The sequence below is a fragment of the Rhinatrema bivittatum genome, chromosome 9 (assembly GCF_901001135.1).
Source record: "Rhinatrema bivittatum chromosome 9, aRhiBiv1.1, whole genome shotgun sequence".
NCBI lineage: Eukaryota > Metazoa > Chordata > Amphibia > Gymnophiona > Rhinatrematidae > Rhinatrema > Rhinatrema bivittatum.
Window position 1 is genome coordinate 209,528,381 of NC_042623.1, and position 19,875 is coordinate 209,548,255.

The window sequence follows — 19,875 nt, forward strand, 5'->3', positions numbered from 1 at the left end:
CCAAGAAGGAAGGTACTGTTCGTCCTATCCTGGACCTCAAGCAGGTCAACCGGTCCCTCAGAGTCCCTCGTTTCCGCATGGAGACACTCCGTTCAGTGTTAGCGGCAGTTCATCCGGGAGAATTCTTGGTTTCGTTGGATCTCACGGAGGCGTATCTCTACATACCAATTTGTCAAGCTCATCAGCGTTACCTACGCTTCAAAATTTTGGGTCAACACTTCCAATTTCGCACTCTTCCCTTTGGCCTGGCCACAGCTCCACGGGTTTTCACGAAGATCATGATGGTAGTGGCGGCAACCTTGCGCAAGGAAGGCATCCTTGTGCATCCTTACCTAGACGATTGGCTCATCCGTGCAAAGTCACGAGCGCAGTGTATCCTCGCAGTCGACAGTGGTACAACTTCTCCAATCTCTGGGATGGATTGTCAACTTCACCAAGAGCAGCCTGGTCCCGTCCCAGTCATTGGTTTTTCTGGGAGCTCACTTCGACACCAAGAATGCCAGGGTTTTTCTGTATCCGGACAGAGCTCATTCTCTGCGTCAGCAGATTCAAGGATTTATGGCGCTCGAGACGCCCACTGCCTGGGTCTATCTGCAGGTACTGGGGACCATGGCCTCGACCATCGATCTGGTTCCTTGGGCATTTGCGCATCTGAGGCTTCTGCAGAGATCCCTACTCTCCCGGTGGCAGCCGGTGTCGAGAGATTTCCAGGCAATCCTTCCGATTCCGAGAGGAACCTTCATCAGTCTCCATTGGTGGCTGGAACCGCGGCACCTAGCTCAGAGGGTGTCGCTGGAGGACCCGGATTGGGTGATTATCACCATGGACGCCAGCCTCACAGGCTGGGGAGCGGTCTGTTGGGACAGCTCAATCCAGGGTCGAGGGACGGAGGAACAGTCGAAGTGGCCCATCAACCGCTTGGAGACCAGGGCAGTCCGTCTGGCGTTACAGGGTTTCTTCCCCATAGTACGCCATCAAGCAGTCAGGGTGCTATCGGACAATGCGACTACAGTGGTGTACATCAATTGCCAGGGAGACACGAGAAGTCGGTTGGTCTCTCTGGAAACCGACAAATTGACGGAGTGGGCAGAGCTTCACCTCCAACGACTAGCGGCCTCGCATATAGCGGGAGTGGACAACGTACAGGCGGACTTTCTCAGCCGATAAAACTTGGAACCCGGAGAGTGGGAGCTCTCGCAGCAGGCGATGCGGATAATAGTACGGCGATGGGGGACACCGCACGTAGACCTAATGGCAACCGCCGGAAATGCAAAGGCCGCCCATTTCTTCAGCCGCAGGTGGGAGCGCGGCGCTGAGGGCGTGGACGCGCTGGTCCTGCCCTGGCCACGCCACTGTCTCCTATATGTTTTCCCACCGTGGCCCCTCGTGGGCAAGGTCATCCGCAGGATAGAGGCATACCAAGGGCCGGTGATCCTTGTGGCACCAGAGTGGCCCCGACGACCGTGGTTCGCGGATCTGCGCAATTTGACGGTGGAGGGTCCCCTTCGTCTTGGTCAGCTGCCACGTCTTCTACGCCAGGGACCAATATTTTTCAAGGAGGCAGATTGCTTCTGTCTTGCGGCCTGGCTTTTGAGAGGCGTCAGTTGAGGAGGCGCAGTTATCCGTAGCCGGTTATTTCAATGCTACTGAAAGCACGTAAGATGTCCACCTATGTTAGAGTCTGGAAGGTCTTTGAGGATTGGTGTGGAGCGAATGACATTCTTCCCATGCAGGCCTCAGTGCCACAAGTCCTTTCCTTCTTGCAGGCAGGTTTGGATTTGGGTCTTGCTTACAATTCTCTTCGGGTACAGGTGGCAGCCTTGGGGGCTTTTCTTCGCAGTGGAAATAAGGCGTTTCTGTCCTCGCATCCGGACGTCTCCCGTTTCCTTAAAGGAGTGAAACACTTGAAGTCTCCGATTCGCCCACCTTGTCCGTCGTGGAATCTGAATCTGGTGCTCCGAGTCCTCTGTGGTTCGCCATTCGAACCTCTAAGCTCGGCTACCATCAAGGACGTCACTCTCAAGACCATTTTTCTCATGGCAATCAGATCAGCAAGACGTATTTCCGAGCTGCAGGCCCTATCCTGTCGAGAACCATACCTTCGTTTCACGCCTGAAGGGGTTTCGCTGAGGACGGTTCCTTCTTTTCTCCCTAAAGTGGTTTCGGCATTCCACCTCAACCAATCTGTGGAATTACCATCTTTTGCCTCTTCTGAGTCTGGAGACCTGCGTAGACTGGATGTACGGCGGTCTCTGATACGCTATCTGGAGGTGACTAATGATTTTCGGCTCTCCGATCATCTGTTTATCCTCTGGTCCGGACCCCGGAAGGGTTGCATGGCCTCCAAACAATCTATAGCGCGGTGGTTGAAGGGAGCGATCATAGCGGCGTACCTTGGCGTAGGTAAGTCCCCTCCGCTGGTTGTCAAGGCTCATTCTCTTCGAGTCCAGGCGACATCTTGGGCGGAGAGCTCCTCCGTCTCCACTCAGGAGATTTGTAGGGCGGCCACCTGGAAGTCGATCCATACTTTTGCGAGATATTATCGCCTGGACGTCGGTGCTCTGTCGGGCGGTCAGCTTGGAGACAAGGTAATACGAGCAGGGCTGTCTGCGGCCCACCCGTGATGGGAAAGCTTTGGTACATCCCACCATCTAGAATGATCCTGGTATGTACAGGGAAAAGAAAATTATTCCTTACCTGCTAATTTTTGTTCCTGTAATACCATGGATCATTCCAGACACCCTCCCTTGGTTTGGGGGTTTGCTTGTGGGACATCCCTGCCTACCTGTCTTAACAATCTTTTACTCTGTATTTCGAATACTGCGCGTCTTTTTTGTTCACGCACTACTGTTCGCAAGTTCACTGTTCAGAATTTAGTTGCTGTTTATTTGGACAGCGGTTATTTCAATTCCTTCTTTGATTACTTGATCCCTCTGTTTTTAGTCTCTCTCTTTTGGGCTTTGTTAGTCTAGTTACTGAGAGCTGTTACAGGGGAGGCGTGGTTATATGGGTCCTCCCCTGGGAATTTTGTGTTCTGACTCCATCTGCTGGACATGGAACATAATCCCACCGTCTGGAATGATCCATGGTATTACAGGAACGAAAATTAGCAGGTAAGGAATAATTTTCTTATGTAGTGTATTTGGATTTTCAGAAGGCATTTGACAAATTCCCTCACGACAGCCTTCTAAGAAAACTAAAAAGTCATGGGATAGGAGGCAATGTCCTTTCGTAGATTACAAACTGGTTAAAAGACAGGAAACAGAGAATAGGATTAAGTGGTCAATTTTCTCAGTGGAAAAAGGTAAACAGTGGAGTGCCTCAAGGATCTGTACTTGGACCGATGCTTTTCAATATATTTATAAATGATCTGGAAAGGAATAAGACGAGTGAGGTTATCAAATTTGCAGATGATACAAAATTATTCAGAGTAGTTAAATCACACGCGGATTGTGATACATTACAGGAGGACCTTGCAAGACTGGAAGATTGGGCATCCAAATGGCAGATGAAATGTAATGTGGAGAAGTGCAAGGAGTTGCATATAGGGAAAAATAACCCTTGCTGTAGTTGCACGATGCTAGGTTCCATATTAGGAGCTACCACCCTGGAAAAAGATCTAGGCATCATAGTGGATAATACTTTGAAATCAACAACTCAAGTGTGCTGCAGCAGTCAAAAAAGCAAACAGAATGTTAGGAATTATTAGGAAGGAACTGGTTAATAAAATGGAAAATGTTATAATGCCTCTGTATCGCTTCATGTTGAGACCGCACCTTGAATACTGTGTACAATTCTGGTCCCCGAATTTCAAAAAAGATATAGTTGCGATGGAGAAGGGGGACCAAACAGCTCCCCTATGAGGAAAGGTTGAAAAGGTTAGGGCTGTTCAGTTTGGAGAAGAGACAGCTGAGGGGGGATATGATAAAGGTCTTTAAAATCATGAGAGGTCTTGAACGAGTAGATGTGAAATTGGTTATTTATACTTTTGGATAATAGAAGGACTAGGGGGCATTCCATGAAGTTAGCAAGTAGCACATTTAAGACTAATCGGAGAAAATGCTTTTTCACTCAACGCACAGTTAAGCTTTGGAATTTGTTGCCAGCAGTTGTGGTTAGTGTAGCTGGGTTTAAAAAAGGTTTGGATAAGTTTTTGGAGGCGAAGTCCATTAACTGCTATTAATCAAGTTGACTTGGGGAATGACATCTGCTATTACTGTTATCAGTAGCATGGGATCTTCTTGCCAGGTTCTTGTGGCCTGGTTTGGCCTCTGTTGGAAACAGGATGCTGGGCTTGATGGACCATTGGTCTTACCCAGTATGGCATTTCTTATGTTCTTGGGAAAATATTCTCCACCGATGCCCATTGGGTATAACGATAATTTTGTGTTCTTACCATCCTCTGGCAGGGTGAGTGAGCCAGGATTCCCAGTGTCAACCCTGGCGGCTGCTTAAAAGGGGGCGAGCGACAACGTCTCTGACCCTCTGCCCAAATGCTTCAACTACCAGGGGGGAGGTCCCCCCCGGGACCTAGCAACCTCCTGGGAGGCTATAGAGACTTCAGAAGTCCAATCTTCCCTACTCTTCTTGAGGTATTTGTTTTTTGTTTTTCCTTCAAAAACTGACTGCAGGGATTTGCACCTCCACCATCCGCTGGAGACAGAGAAAGCCTGGCAGACTGCAGGTGACACCTCAACTTAACTGCCAGTGTCAGTCAAAAACTTCTGTCTCCATCTGCTGGAGGGGAGGCAAAACCCAGCTGTCTGGACTGATCGGGTACATACAGGGAACTGAGTTTAAAAAGGTTTTGGATAAGTCCTCGAAGATAAATCCATAAAACTGCCATTTCAGTAATTAGATCACAAGCTCCTATTGCTTATTATCTAATGTTTGGGTTCTTGCCAGGTACTTGGATTGGCCCCTGTTGGAAAAAGGATACTGGGCTTGATGGACCCTTGGTCTGACCCATTATGGTTATAATACTTTTACTAATAGTTCTCAAATTTCGTATCACATCCCTGAGTCCATGCCATATTTCCAACATGTGCCAATCAAAAGTTTGGTCACTACCTTAGGGTGGCGATTCTGTTTCCCCTTAAAACATTGACACCATTTACCATAAATAAGTCAGTTGGCGCTCCTGCAACTTATGATATCATGAAACAAAGATCAGCTTACTTTTTAAATGTGTAGTTTTGAAAAATGAGTGGAATACCATTTAGGAAGCATCCCATTAGTTCAGTATCTACTTTTCTTGACTAAGTGATGTCATATCTCACTCAGCCCATGATGACAAAAATGTGATTAATCAATAATATGCCAAGGGACTACATGGCACACCAGTTCATGCTTTGTTTCTTGTACTAGTTCAAAAAGAACCAAACTGTATGTTTGCTTTTCTTTAAAACATAGTGCCTCTCTTGTGTCTATGGTAAATACATTAAGCATTGCAGATAAATCAAGCTTAGTTACAGATCCTTGCTTCACAAATCTATTACAGGGAATCTTTTTGCTTATTTTGTTTGCAGACTTGCCCACCTGTAACACTGGATGTCTGTGCATTAAGAATGCAGCTTTTTATAGGACTGAAAGCTATGGGTTATTTCAAAAACCATGTAATTCTTCTGACTAAGGCAACAGATGAAAATATCACAGAGAGAGAAAATCCCAAAAGAACTTTGTAAGTAATGGATAAAGACTAGCCTGATTTTAGTAAAGCATTTTTCTGATTCAGTGTCTATAGGAGGTGAAAGAGCTTACAGGTGAGTTCTCAAAGGAGTTCTGCACGTGAATGTGCAATACTATCAGCAATTTTCAAAAGCAGTTTACCCACACAAGGGCACTTAACACGGGTAAATCCTCTGGAAAATTCAATGGCAAATATTTTAGCAATTTTCACAAGCCCATTTACACAAGTAAAATGCATTTACATGTGTAAAACCCAATTTTAAGCATGTAAATGCTTCTGAAAATCAGGCCCTTAGTGAATTGATCCCTAAGTGTGCCTTGTACAGCCCCCTGCTCTGCTTTGCCAGAGCACCTAGTACCCTGCTGTGTTAAATGTTTGTTTCAAGTCTCAAATGGAGCACATTCGCAAGCTGTCTGGTTATGAAGCCCATTGAAGAAAAGGTGACAGAATATATCTAGAGAAAAGGCTCTTGTGGGAAATGTACTTTGGGATTCATGCAGCAGCAGTATCCGGTTCCATCTTCAGTTTGGAAATTGGTAATTGTGGTGTACCTGTTCTCTTTGTGCTCGGAATTATTTTCTGTGTTTTGTGCATGTTTCCAGATCATGATCATTTAATATCATCTCCCCCGATGTTTGTTTGGTTTTTTATCATTCAGCTACATAAATATAGAATGTTAACCAGATTTAAAAATGAGGAGACCTTCTCAGCTCTGTGTTTTCTCAGAAAATCTGCCTTTATATTAATACTAGTGTTTAGCTTTATACCCATTTTATATTTTGTGGTGGGAATGGAGATGGCTATTGGCATAATCCAACTCCAGAATCCCCCCACCCCTGAGAATACCTAATTGAATTAGAGTGTAATAAAAGTTGATGCAAGTATATAGGATATCATGAGGAAAAAAATGATGTAATAAGACTATAACTCTTTTTTCTTTCCATATTGTGTTTAGTTCCAGAAAGGCTGGCAGCATTAGACACAGAGCACCTCCAGCGACTGAGCCTGGCTGGAACTTGTATGTTGTAAACACTGTTTCGACTATTCAGCTCTACAAAGAAATGGTACATTTTCATCTACTGCTTTTGTGGAATTTTCACAAATAAAAAAGTCACTATTTGCTCATCATTAGTAGTTGCAGATGCTTATTGAAGGTTCTGTATATGTTTATAAAATGTATATCCTGCTTATCTGCAATTCAAAATAGGTTTCAATCTACAAATCTGTTTATTAGCATGTTCTGAGGGCCAGGATTTGTTTGCTACCGAATAAGGTGGTCTTCATACTGTCTTAAGTGTCCTGCAGATTCATGATTGGAAACATTTTGCTCTCCTAGAACAAGCAGGATGGTAGTTCTCATATATGGGTGACATCATCAGATGGAGACCGGCACGGAAAACTGTCAAAACTAGAACTTTGACTGACACACTGAGCATGCTCAGCATGCCACTATCCACGCGGCCATGCAGGGTCCCCGCTTCAGTCTCTCTCTCTTTCCGCAGTGCAGTTGCCTCGCGGTGGTGGAGCTCTGCTCAGTCTTCAGAGTTCTTTGTTTCTTTGTGATTTTTTTTTTTTTTTTGCCGCCTTTACGTGGGGTCCCCCTTCCCTGGTTTCCTCCTAGTCAGTAGGGTGGGGCGGTTAGTCTTACCACCTTTGCGGTCGGTTCCGGGGGGGATTTTTTAGATGGTGTCTGCCCTGCACTGATCAATTGTTGGCTTGAAGCATGGCTGACTTCCGGTGATGCCCCAGTGCCCACAGACCATGTCTTTGACTGATCCACATGATGTCTGTATTCTTTGCTTGGGGGCATCACATGACGTCCGGGGTTGCTGTTTTTACAACCAGATGACCTCCAAGGGTCATTGGACGCATTTAGGTAAAATGAAGAAACTGTTTTGGCCCCAAGAAGTCAAGACCCTCCGTGCCATGCCTGGCGCGTCGTGAGGTTGAGGGGATACCCATGGTCACTGAACCCTCAGTGTCCACTCCCACTCAAGCTCCCCCTCTGGAGCTTGAGTGGGTGGGTACCGGAGATCACTGCTGTCAGTGTCCTCCCATTCCAGGACATTGGATTCTTTGCTGTCCTTGGCGCCAGGGAAAGACCAGGCCAAGCATTGTAGTTCGAGGAAGTTCAGTCACCGGTTACCATCTGGACATGACTCCAGTTCCAGGACGGTGCCGACATTGGGGGCAACATGGCTGAAGCAACCCCCACAGAGACCAGGAAAGTACCACATAGTCCTTTACATGGGTAATGATTCAGATGGACTGAATCAAATCACGGTGAACCTAGAAGATTGTGGTAGGCCTGATTGACAAACTGAAGAGTAGTAAATCACCTGGACCGGATGGTATACACCCCACAGTTCTGAAGGAACTAAAAAATGAAATTTCAGACCCATTAGTAAAAATTTGTAACCTATCATTAAAATCATCCATTGTACCTGAAGACTGGAGGATAGCTAATGTAACCCCAATATTTAAAAAGGGCTCCAGGGGCGATCCGGGAAACTATAGACCAGTGAGTCTGACTTCATTGCTGGGAAAAATAGTGGAAACTATTTTAAAGATCAAAATCATTGAGCATAAGAAAAGACAAGGTTTAATGGAATAAAGTCAACATGGATATACCCAAGGGAAGTCTTGCCTAACAAATCTGCTTCATTTTTTTTTTTGAAGGGGTTAATAAACATGTGGGTAAAGATGAACTGGTAGATGTGTAGTGTATTTGGATTTTCAGAAGGCATTTGACAAAGTCCCTCCATGAGAGGCTTCTAAGAAAACTAAAAAGTCATGGGATAGGAGACAATGTTCTTTCGTGGATTACAAACTAGTTAAAATACAGGAAACAGAGAAGGATTAAATGGTCAATTTTCTCAGTGGAAAAGGGCAAACAGTGGAGTGCCTCAGGAATCTGTTCTTGGACTGGTGCTTTTCAGTATATTTATAAATGATCTGGAAAGGAATAAGAGTGAGATTAAATAACAATCGGATTGTGATACATTACAGGAGGACCTTGCGAGACTGGAAGATTGGGCATCCAAATGACAGATGAAATTTAATGTGGACAAGTGCAAGGTGTTGCATATAGGGAAAAATAACCCTTGCTGTAGTTACACGATGTTAGGTTCCATATTAGGAGCTACCACCCAGGAAAAAGATCTAGGCATCATAGTGGATAATACTTTGAAATCGTTGGCTCAGTGTGCTGCAGCAGTCAAAAAAGCAAACAATGTTAGGAATTATTAGGAAGGGAATGGATAATAAAACAGAAAATGTCATCATGCCTGTGTATCACTCCATGGTGAGACCGCATCTTGAAATCTGGGTACAATTCTGATAGCCGCATCTTAAAAAAGATATAGTTGCGATTGAGAAGATACAGAGAAGGGCAACCAAAATGATAAAGGGGATGGAAGAACTCCCCTATGAGGAAAGACTGAAGAGGTTAGGGCTGTTCAGCTTGGAGAAGAGACAGCTGAGGGGGGATATGATAGAGGTCTTTTAAAATCATGAGGCACTCCGTGAAGTTAGCAAGTAGCACATTTAAAACTAATCGGAGAAAATTCTTTTTCACGCAGCGCACAATTAAGCTCTGGAATTTGTTGCCAGAGGATGTGGTTAGTGCAGTTAGTGTAGCTGGGTTTACAAGAGGTTTGGATAAGTTCTTGGAGAAGAAGTCCATTAACTGCTATTAATCAAGTTGACTTAGGGAATGGCCTCTGCTATTACTGGCATCAGTAGCCTGGGATCTTCTTGGTGTTTGGGTACTTGCCAGGTTCTTGTGGCCTGGTTTAGCCTCTGTTGGAAACAGGATGCTGGGCTTCATGGACCCTTGGTCTGACCCAGAATGGCAATTTCTTATGTTCTTAAGTGTTCCCTTACTTAGATGTCTGGCTCATCAAGAGCAGTTCTCAACAGTGAGCGCTTTGGTCTCTGCGCTTAACCATTCAGGTGTTTGGAGTTTCTCAGGTTCGTCATCAACTTTCCGAAATCCCATCTGACTCCATTCCTATACCTGGATTTCATTGGTGCCCACCTGAATACAGCAGAGGGCAAGGCCTATCTCCCTCGCGACAGAGCGCTCACCTTGGTGGACTTGGTGAGTTCAGAGCCTGTGAGTCACTGCCTGTCTTATGCTCCACCTTTTGGGCTACATAGCGACCACGGTCCATGTCACTCCCTTTGACCACTTACAAAGCGCAGGGCTCAGTGGACCTTTCGGTCCCAGTGGTGGCAAGCCTCCCAAGATCTCAATGTGTGTATCTGCGTCACCCCGTCACTCCAGATTTCCTTGTCCTGGTGGGAGGACCTAACCAATCCAGAGCAGGGGGTTCTTTTTCATTCCCCCTCGTTCCAAGTTGTCCTCACCACTCCATGCTATTCCTTCTCTAAAGGTCGGTTTCGTGGTTCGCAGCATTTTTGCCACTCCAGAGGTTTGAGAACTCAGAAATCTCTTACTTTTGGAAGGTCTCAGTACTTTTGAGCTAAGAAGATGGGTAAGGATGGAAACTGTGGTTCCTAGGTTTCCTATTCACCACAATGAAGACTTTGGGGGTTCATCCTCCAATTCCGAAGATAGGCGTCTCTCTCTTTTATGAAAAGAGGACCCATATCACTTCAGACCAGTAGGTTCTGGATGTAGTGAAATGACTGTGCCTTAGAGTTTTGTCTGTCTCCTACAGACGCTTTTATGGTTTCCCTCTGCAGCTCCATAGAAAAGAGAGCTGCTATGCAAACCAACTTAAAGGTTGATCAAACTAAAAACTGTGGTTCTGGCACTGAAGGGGCAGAAAGGTAAAGGCCAATATTTCATTTATTTTGTGGTGCCCAAAAAGGGTACCTTTTGCCCCATTTGGATCTAAAGGGGGGAGTCAAGTTTTTGTGCGTGACTCGCTACAGAATTGAAACATTTCGCTCCCCAATTATGGCAGTGCAGCGACGGGAGTTTCTCACGTCACTCGATCTGACGGAAGCCTATCTGCATATTCTAGTATGGGAGGAATATTAGCGATTCCTGTGGTTTGCAGTACTGAGTTGGCATTACCACTATCAGGCGTTTTCAGTTTGGCTGCAATGCCCAGAATCTTTTCCAAGGTAATGGTGGTAACTGCTGCCCTGTGCGAAGAGTATATTAGTCCATCTGTGTCTGCATGACTGGTTATTCAGGGCCAGGTTTTCAGAGGAAAGCCAGATAGTGTCTTCCAGGATAGTACAGCTGCTGCTGGAATTAGATTGAGTAGTGAATCTAGCCAAGAGCACTTTCTCCAGAGTCTATGTTGGCTGTATTTGGGAGTCCAGTTTGATACGGCACGAAGCAAGGTGTACCTTCCGGAACAGTGTGTTCAGAAGCTTTGGGGTCAAATATGAGCCCTAAGGGTGAACATTTATCTGACACTATGGGATTATTTGCAAACATTGGGATCCATGGCAGCAATGTTGGAAAGTGTTCCATGGGCTTGGTCACATACATGTCCACTTCAAAGGACATTGTCTTGATGGAACCCTCCATGTCGAGTACTTGGTGCAGAAGTTACTTTTGGTGGATGCAGAGGGATCATCTCACCATGAGGGTGGACTTAGAGGTTCCCGATTGTTTAGTGGTCACTACGGATGCAAATCTCCAGGGCTAGGGAGACCACTGTCTGGAACTAGGAACTAGTGGCACAAGGGCAGTGGCCTCCCGAGAAGATGGTGTGATCCATCAGTTGGCTGGAGGGTTGAGCGATTCGGTTAGCCTTCTTGGAGTTTGCAAATTGGTTAAGTGAATGAGTAGTGAAAGTGATGTCTGACAATGCCTCAGTAGTGGCATGCATAAATTATCAAGGAGGAACAAAAAGTCAACAGGTTTCTCTGGAAAAGGGTGAGCTTCTGCCCTATGTGGAGTAGAGATGTGAATCGGAACTGAAATCCAAACCGATTCTGGTTCCGATTCACATCTCTAATGTGGAGCAGCAACTTCAGGCATTGTCGGCTGCTCATATCGCGGGGGTGGACAGTGTTTGGGCGGATTATCTCAGCCATCATGCCTTAGATTCGGGAAAGTGGAAACTGGAAAACGAGGCCTTTCAGCTCATCGTCTTTCGGTGGGGTTGCCCCTCATTACATCTGATGCCGAGCCACAAAAATGTGAAGGTGCACTGGTTTTTCAGTCGCAGGAGGAATTCTCTGATGCATTGGATTGATGCTTGTCAGCCAAGTCTGGACAAGAGCATCAATCCCTTGGTATTTCCTCCGTGGCCAATGATCCAAAGATTACTGAGGAGGATTGCAAGGTATCCCGGCTTGGTGCTTCAAGTGGCCCTAGATTGGCTGCGATGACCATGGTATGCAGATCTTCAGCGTCTGGTAGTCGACAGGCTGTTGTGATTGCCAATGGGATTGGATCTCCTGCAGCCGGGGCCAATCCTGCACAGTTTTCTGGATCACTTTTTGTTTTTTTTGTTTTTTAATTTTATATTCCACTTTTCACAGCACTTCAAAGTGGATTACATTCAGGTACTATAGGTATTTTCCCTATCCCCAGAGGGCTTACAATCTAAGTTTGTACCTGAAGCAATGGGGAGGGTAAAGTGACTTGCCCATGGTTACAAGGAGCAACAGCAGGACTTGAACCCTGGTCTCCTGGTTCGTAGCCCACTGCTCTAGCCAGTGGGCTACTCATCCACTCAGTTCTGTCTTATGCTTAGGCCCTTGAAAGGATTCTGCTGTTGAGTCACAGTACTCCCAGGCTCGAAAATTTTCCACTTCCTTAGCTTACGTTAGGGTCTAGAGAGTTTTTGAAAATTGGTGCAGCAAGCGAGCATGTCACCCCTTTAAAGTCAGGTGTTCCCTTGATTTTAGACTTTTCTACAGGAAGGTTTGATCAAGGGATTGGCTCTCAATACACTCAAGGTGCAGGTCGCTGCTTTGGCTTCTTATAGAGGACAAGTTCAGAGCAGAACGCTCTCTCTGCACCTGGACATGGCTGGATTTTTTCAAAGGGGTTAAAGACATTTGACCACCGTTGTATATTCCGGTGCTGTCTTGGGATCTTAGTTTGGTTTTGTCCTTTTTGATGGGCCCCACCTTTTGACCACTTCTAAAGCTTTAGTTGCATTTGCTGACTATAAATCAGTGTTCCTGGTGACTGTATGTTCAGCAAGGAGGATTTCAGAATTGTAGGCTCTTTCGTGTCTAGAGCCTTTCTTGTTGATCCTCCGGACATGGTGAGGTTTTGTACTGTGCCTTCCTTTTTGCTGAAAGTGATTTTGGATTTTCACTTGAATCGGTCCATTTTCTTACCATCTCTGGACAGGTCTCGAAATGAGCAGGATTATCGTGCATTGTGCCCCTTGGATGTCAGGTGACATCTGTTGCAGTATCTTAAGGTGACTAACTCTCTCTGGACAACGGATCATTGTTGTCCTTTATGGGGAAGTAAAGAAAGGGGAAATGGCTTTGTTGGCCACAGTGGCACACTGGATTAAGGAGATAACTGTGGTCTATGTGGCTGCAAAGAAGCCTTTGCCCAGGCAAATTAGAGCTCACTCTACTAGAGCCCAGAGGGTGTCCTGGACAGAGTTGCAATTATCTCCAGTGGAGATCTGTAGAGCAGCAACCTGGTTTTCCTTGCATACCTTTGCCAAGCATTGTTAGGATATTTGAGCACAGAAAGACGTGTCATTTGCAAGAGTGGTCTTGATGCGAGCTCAGGAAGCCTCCCATTCTAATAGAAAGTAGCCTTGATACATCTTACTGGCCTGCCTGGATGAAGAGGAAGTCTAGTTTCAAGGTAACTAAAAATGTAAATGGTCCTGGTTCTTTGACCAGGATGCACAAATATATCTCATATAATACATAGACCTGCTATATGGGATGGCTCATTTCTGAATCAAGTATACCTTCATACGATGCCATACATTTGATGACGTGAGCCTTGTGATCATTCTTAATCATTAGGTAACTTCTTAATCATTAGGTAACTTGATATATTTGCACTTGTCTGTATATTGATAGTGTGATGCTGTCACACTTATCTTGTTAAAGTCCACTGAAAAAATTTTTATAGAGCCTGTAATTGACTCACGCTATCGCACTTATCTTATTGAAGTGAATTGGTAAAGCCGACATCACGATGTTTCGGAGCTGACAAACTCCTTCTTCAGGGGCTTTAACATTGGCGATAGTGAACAGAGGTGGACTGCCGATTTATTGGTTGTCAAACCGGAGAGCTGTTCATTGACGACAAGTGTGGCAGTGCGGCGAGCTGACACTGCTAGCTGTCCGCTCGCGGTGGTTTTAGCGATGCAGGAGGCTATCGCTTCGGGCTGTATTGGCAATGCTTGTGGCTCTCGACACAAAAAGAGTGCTGTACCCTATAAAAAGTGGACTTTAACAAGATAAGTGTGACAGCATCACATTATCAATATACAGACAAGTGCAAATACATCAAGTTACCTAATGATTAAGAAGCCTAATAGTTCACAAGGCTCACCAGCACGATAGCCATCAAATGTATGGCATCGTATGAAGGTATACTTGATTCAGAAATGAGCCATCCCATATAGCAGGTCGGTGTATTATATGTGATTTCTATACATGCTATAAACTTGGGTCTGTCTTCAAGCAAATATATCTCATGCATTCATTGTGGAGTTCTGGCAACCACACCTGCTTGGAGGCCTCAAGGACAGCAGTTGAGAGCCACCAGAACTGATCCCAGATTAAAGTTCCCCTGACAGTTGGGGCGAGCTCAACCTCTGATGACACGGCTACGCTGGTTTAATGCCTGTCTGACAGCCCTGCCTGTGTTTTATACACTGGAGGCCCTATTTAACATTTGTATTTAACCCTAATGGTTGCAATGGCCTTTGCATGTATCTGGGGTATAGGATTTGAATCAAGACTTATGATTCAGTACAGTGGCAAAACGTTTTGCTTACCTTCAAAATATTTTAACTTGTGAATATGATTTCATGTAAATGTGGACTTTTTTGTTTTATTCCAGGTTGAGTACAGTAGAAAATATGAAACCATCAGGACTCAGAGTAGCATTCATCTTCTCAGTGAAGCACACTTGTTGATAAGAGCAGCTCTGATGGATCCCAGTTTAACAGAGTCCTCAGAAAAAGACGAACTGTTGGCTGCATTCAGAGAGAGCTGTGGGTATTTAGGAGATTGTTACAGCAGGTTTGTACTTTTATCCCCAAAAATTTCCCTTTAAATGCAGATTCCCAGGACAAGAATGGGCTATCACAGAGGGGTTGTTTATTTCTTTAATGGAATCTAGTAATATAAGGCATATTAAAATTTTACACTTGTTCCCATCTACCATTCCCTGCCTCTCAAGCCTTCACAAAATAATTTATACATATTGAAATGCCAGCCATGTCAGACAATATTGTAACAGTACATGTTGGCAGAAAAAGACCAACTGGCTCATCCAATCTGCCCAATTATTCCTGTTGTAGGGAGATGTCTTGTGTTTACCCTGATTCACTAATTATGAATCATAATAGCCAAGAAACGTACAGGCCAATGTGGTGTCAGGCCCAGACACTGTCACAGCAAGCAAGCAAGAGACTTTTACCCAGGTGAACTTTAAAATTGCACTGTCTCAGTGGAAAATGAAGAACATTGTGTCCTGTTACACTGAAGGATACCTTATCAGATCTGCCTGTTTGCATGTTCCTGTGTCAATCGGGGCAAAGCAGACAGGCAACAACTTAAGCTCTTAAGCAAGTTCAGGGATGAGCCAAGCAGCCAGAGTTCATAAAGACCCGCACTCTTGGGGGGGGGGGGGGGAGGAGGGTGCAGTCAGAGACTGAGAAAAACGCTGACCTGGCAGATAGCTTGGCATACAGACGTGGCAGATCCCCCCCCCCCCCCCCCCCGAAGAAATGGGGAGGAGGATCAAGACTTGCAACATGGCAGGATCCCCTGAAATAATGGGGAGGGGGGAAGCCTGCAATGCGGCAAAAGACCCTCCACCCACCACATGGTTATGCATATTCATCAGAGGAGAGCGACCCTGAAACCAAAAGGAGGAGAAAGACTGAAGCGAAGGACCCCCTGAAAAAGGAAGGGGGAGAGAGCACAATCTGGGGAGAAAACCCAGAGAGCGAATCCTGAGCATCCCTGCAGGTGAAAGGCTGGTCAGAAGCAGACCAGCACTCCCTACTATCGAAGGGAGAAGCCTGGGTATGGCCTGGAGACGAGAGAGATGAAGTGCCTGCTCAGGTGCGGAGAGTAGGATGGAGTCTGAGATGATGAGGGGCAAGAGCAAGCATAGATGGCAAGTACCAGAACCAGAAGCAATTCTCCTTCCGGGACCACTTGCCCGTTCTGCCAGTACCAAGCCTAGGAAGCAAGCCTCTCCACTGCCCACATTCTCCAGCCCTCCAGTCGGAGCCTGCTTCAAAGGTGAACAGATGTATCGCCTGAAGCCTAAACCAAGAGGGTAAGTAAGTTAGCCATAAGTATGAATATAATAAGCAGGCTAAGGTTTATGGCATGTATGAAATCACTCATGATACAGAACTTTCTTTAGGGAAAACTGATGCCTAGTGACCAGGATGTTAGAGAGGAATTATTTCCCTGCCAAATCTGATAAATAAGTTATTTCTGAGGAGACTACACGTTGTCTTTTCCCTGACTTAGGATTGCAAGTAAAGTGGGAGGGCAGCTGGCAGTGTCTTGTAGCAGACAGATCCCTGCACCCCCTATACTTGCTTATACACACTTAGCAGTGTGGACAGTATCCCAGCTGAAAGCAGTAGAGCACAATTGCCCGTAGGACATCCTTACTTAAATTTACACACAGCTTTGAAATTTAATTTGTCATTTTTTGGAACAAGAGGGCACATTCATCAGATGTCACATGAAAAGTGTTGTATTGAGGTATTGCCCCCTAGTCTTTCTATTATCCAAAAGAGTAAGTAACAGATTCACATCTACCCATTCTAGACCTCTCATGATTTTAAACATCTCTATCATATCCCCCCTCAGCCATCTTGTCTTCAGTCCTAACCTCTTTAGTCTTTCCTCATAGGGGAGCCGTTCCATTCCCCTTATCATTTTGGTTGCCCTTCTCTGTACCTTCTCCATCGCAATTATATCTTTTTTGAGATGCGGCGACCAGAATTGTACACAGTATTCAAGGTGCGGTCTCACCATGGAGCGATACAGAGGCATTATGACATTTTCCGTTTTATTCACCATTCCCTTTCTAATATTTCCCAACATTGTTTGCTTTTTTGACTGCCGCAGCACACTGTACTGACTATTTCAATGCGTTATCCACTATGACGCCTAGATCTCTTTCTTGGATGGTATGGTGGTTACTACCCATAACCAATAAGCCATGGTACTTTTGATGCAACTCCAACATTGCTCTTTGCTTCAACGGCAGGGGAAAAGGGGAATTGGATTTAGACAGCAACCAGCGAGGGCTCCGACTTTTACGATCTGCAGAACTGATGAGTATGGGGGTAACTAGCACAGAGCAGCAGTTACTATCATTAACAGAAGGCATATGAGTGCCCTTAACCAATAAGCCTTGATGCTTTTGATGCAATTGCAACATTTATTTATTTATTTATTTAACATTTTTTATATACCGTCGCTCAGAAATCTATCGAAACGGTTTACAACAGATAAAATCAGTAAAACATCGTAAATTGTAAAATTAACATAAAATTTAACTTAAAACTATCATTCTCTACATAGAATTTCTAAAATATTCCTAAAAACATAGCTCCTATCATGCCCTACATCCCTCCAGGACTCCTTCAGTGTGTAGAACCTATAAATTCTTAAAAAGAAAAATTCCCATCACTTTCTGCTTCAAAGGAGGAGGGTGGGGGCTGAAAGGAAAGAGAAATTTGGATTCAGAGACAACCAACACAAGCCATAACTTTTTTTTTTACAGTCTAGTACTGATGCTCAGACAGGAAAAAAAAACACAGGACTGCTTCTACGGCCAAGTTCATAAGCAAAGCACATCAAGCAAAACTGACTGATACGTGGTAGTAACCTGCACGGCGCAACAGATGCTGTCATGGGAAGCTTGCTGGGCAGACTGGATGGCCCATTGTTCCTTTTCTGCTGTCATTTCTCTGTTTCTGTGAATGATCATGAAACTTGGTCAGTGTTCCCTTCAGGACTTTTAGTCTGGTTGATTGAATGGCCTGCAAAAAGTACTGTTTGAAAACTGAAACCAAATCTTAACCTAGTTTGTTCTTTTTTTTATTCATTTTTGTCCTACAGTGCCTTGTAAAAGTCTTTATACCCTTGTATATTTTTCATATTCTGCTCTGTGTTAAAGCAGGAGGGTTTTTTTTCACTGATCTACACTTTCATCATGAAAGAACAATTATAGAAATATTCCTAAAGTAATTAAGAATAAAAACAGTCTTTCCACTCTTGGTCATAGCAGACCCAAATTCGCTTCAGCTCAAAAAATTGTCTTTAAGTTAGTTAGTTTTACTCGGTAAAACTGCTTTTCTTCCACTTAGGAGCCAAAGCGATGTACAATAAATACATTAAATACAATCTAAAATAAATCAAAATACAACATAAAATGAAAAACCTAATAAAAATCACACATCTTGTTACATAATTTAACCAAATAAACATAAAACATACACTTATGATGGTTATAATATAGATAAGAACACAAAGTATCAGACAATAGTAAAATTATAATATCTATGATTTCAATAAAATCCAATCATAATTGTTCTAACAGTAAACCTTCACATCAAAAGCCTTACTAAAGAGAAGAGTTTTTAAACCCTTCCTATATTTGTTGTCTTTCTCAAGGGAAAGGGAAGGGCAAGGGGAAATAAGGGAACTAGAAAAGCAAAAACAATTTCCCTAGTTTTTTCTTGTAATATTTCTTTAAAAGTAGGAAAATTTAAAAGCTCCTGTTGAGAGGAGCATAGGTTACGACGAGGACTTTAGGGTGCTAATATTAGCAAGATAGGGTGGGCTACACAATGAACAATTTTGAAAACAACCAATTTTAAACTGGGTTTGCAAAGAAATGGGCAGCCATTGTAACACTTGACGTAATGGATACACATTGTGAAACTTCCCCTTTCCAAAGATTAGCCTAACACCTGTGTTCTGAACTAATCTAAGTCAACAGGTAGCACAAGATGTAAGACAGTGATATAATGCATTGCAATGATCTAGTCGGCTAATTATAAGGGAGCAAGAAATGACCTTAGATGATGGATATGATACAGAACCACATTTGAAACTTGTGCTTCAAAAGTAAGCTGAGCATCAGACTTGATTCTCAGAGCAGTAACAATATTTTTTCATTGAATATGAAAACCTGCAATAAAAGGGGATGGAAAATCAACAGTCTCAGATTTGTTGGCAAACTAAATAGCCTCTGACTTTTCGGGATTAAGTCTGAGCTTGGATAAGTGAAGCCAATTTTATACTTCAGATAAACAGTTGTTAAATCTTGCTCTTCAGTTAAGATTTAGGGTCATTAGAAACAATCTGTGTCATTGGCATAAAGATAACAGGTAAAAGTTAAACTCTGGCTAACTGTAGCTAAAGGAGATAAGTGAAGGTTAAAGAGGATAGGGGAGAGAATAGATCCTTGTGGTTCACCACATGATATGATATGATATGAGCTGAGATTAAGAAAGGGAGGAGTTCCTATCAACATATGGCCTGCTAAAGGGAAAAGAGGACACCCCACTTATTCCAAGATCAATCAAGTGCTTCATCAGCAACTTATGGTCGATGGTATCAAAAATTTCACTCATGTCTAGAGGAACCATGAGCACAGCCTTTCCACTATCCAGGTTAGTGCTGATGTTTACAAACAGGCCGATAATGTAAAGTACGCCCAGCTGAATGCACCATTTAACCCGCGTTGGATGCACGTTTTGGATGCGTGTCCACAATCCCTTATACAATAAGGGGTTTAGTGCTTCCATAACGTGTGTCCAAACCCCCCCCCCCCCCCCGGAAACTAATAGCGCTCATCACATGCAAATGCATGTTGATGAGGCTATTAGTCATTCACCCCAGACCCAAACCGAAAAATTGTACAGAAAAGCAGAAAATACTGCTTTTCTGTACATCTTCCAACTTAATATCATGGTGTGATATTAAGTCGGAGGAACCAAAGGTTAAAAATAAAATAAAAAGTGTTCCTGCGGGTCAGGTTAGGAAAACAG

General features: G+C 44.2%; 1 protein-coding gene across 2 annotated transcripts in view; it reads left to right on the plus strand.

Annotated features, from left to right (window-relative positions):
• HPS3 (HPS3 biogenesis of lysosomal organelles complex 2 subunit 1) overlaps nt 1-19,875 on the plus strand; it is an 87,614-nt gene that overhangs the window by 24,170 nt on the left and 43,569 nt on the right. For both annotated transcript variants that reach the window (XM_029616514.1, XM_029616517.1), the window contains exons 7-9: nt 5,529-5,680; nt 6,645-6,753; nt 14,679-14,860. In XM_029616514.1, coding sequence (XP_029472374.1) covers nt 5,529-5,680; nt 6,645-6,753; nt 14,679-14,860 — 443 coding nt within the window. The remainder of the gene's footprint in view (nt 1-5,528; nt 5,681-6,644; nt 6,754-14,678; nt 14,861-19,875) is intronic.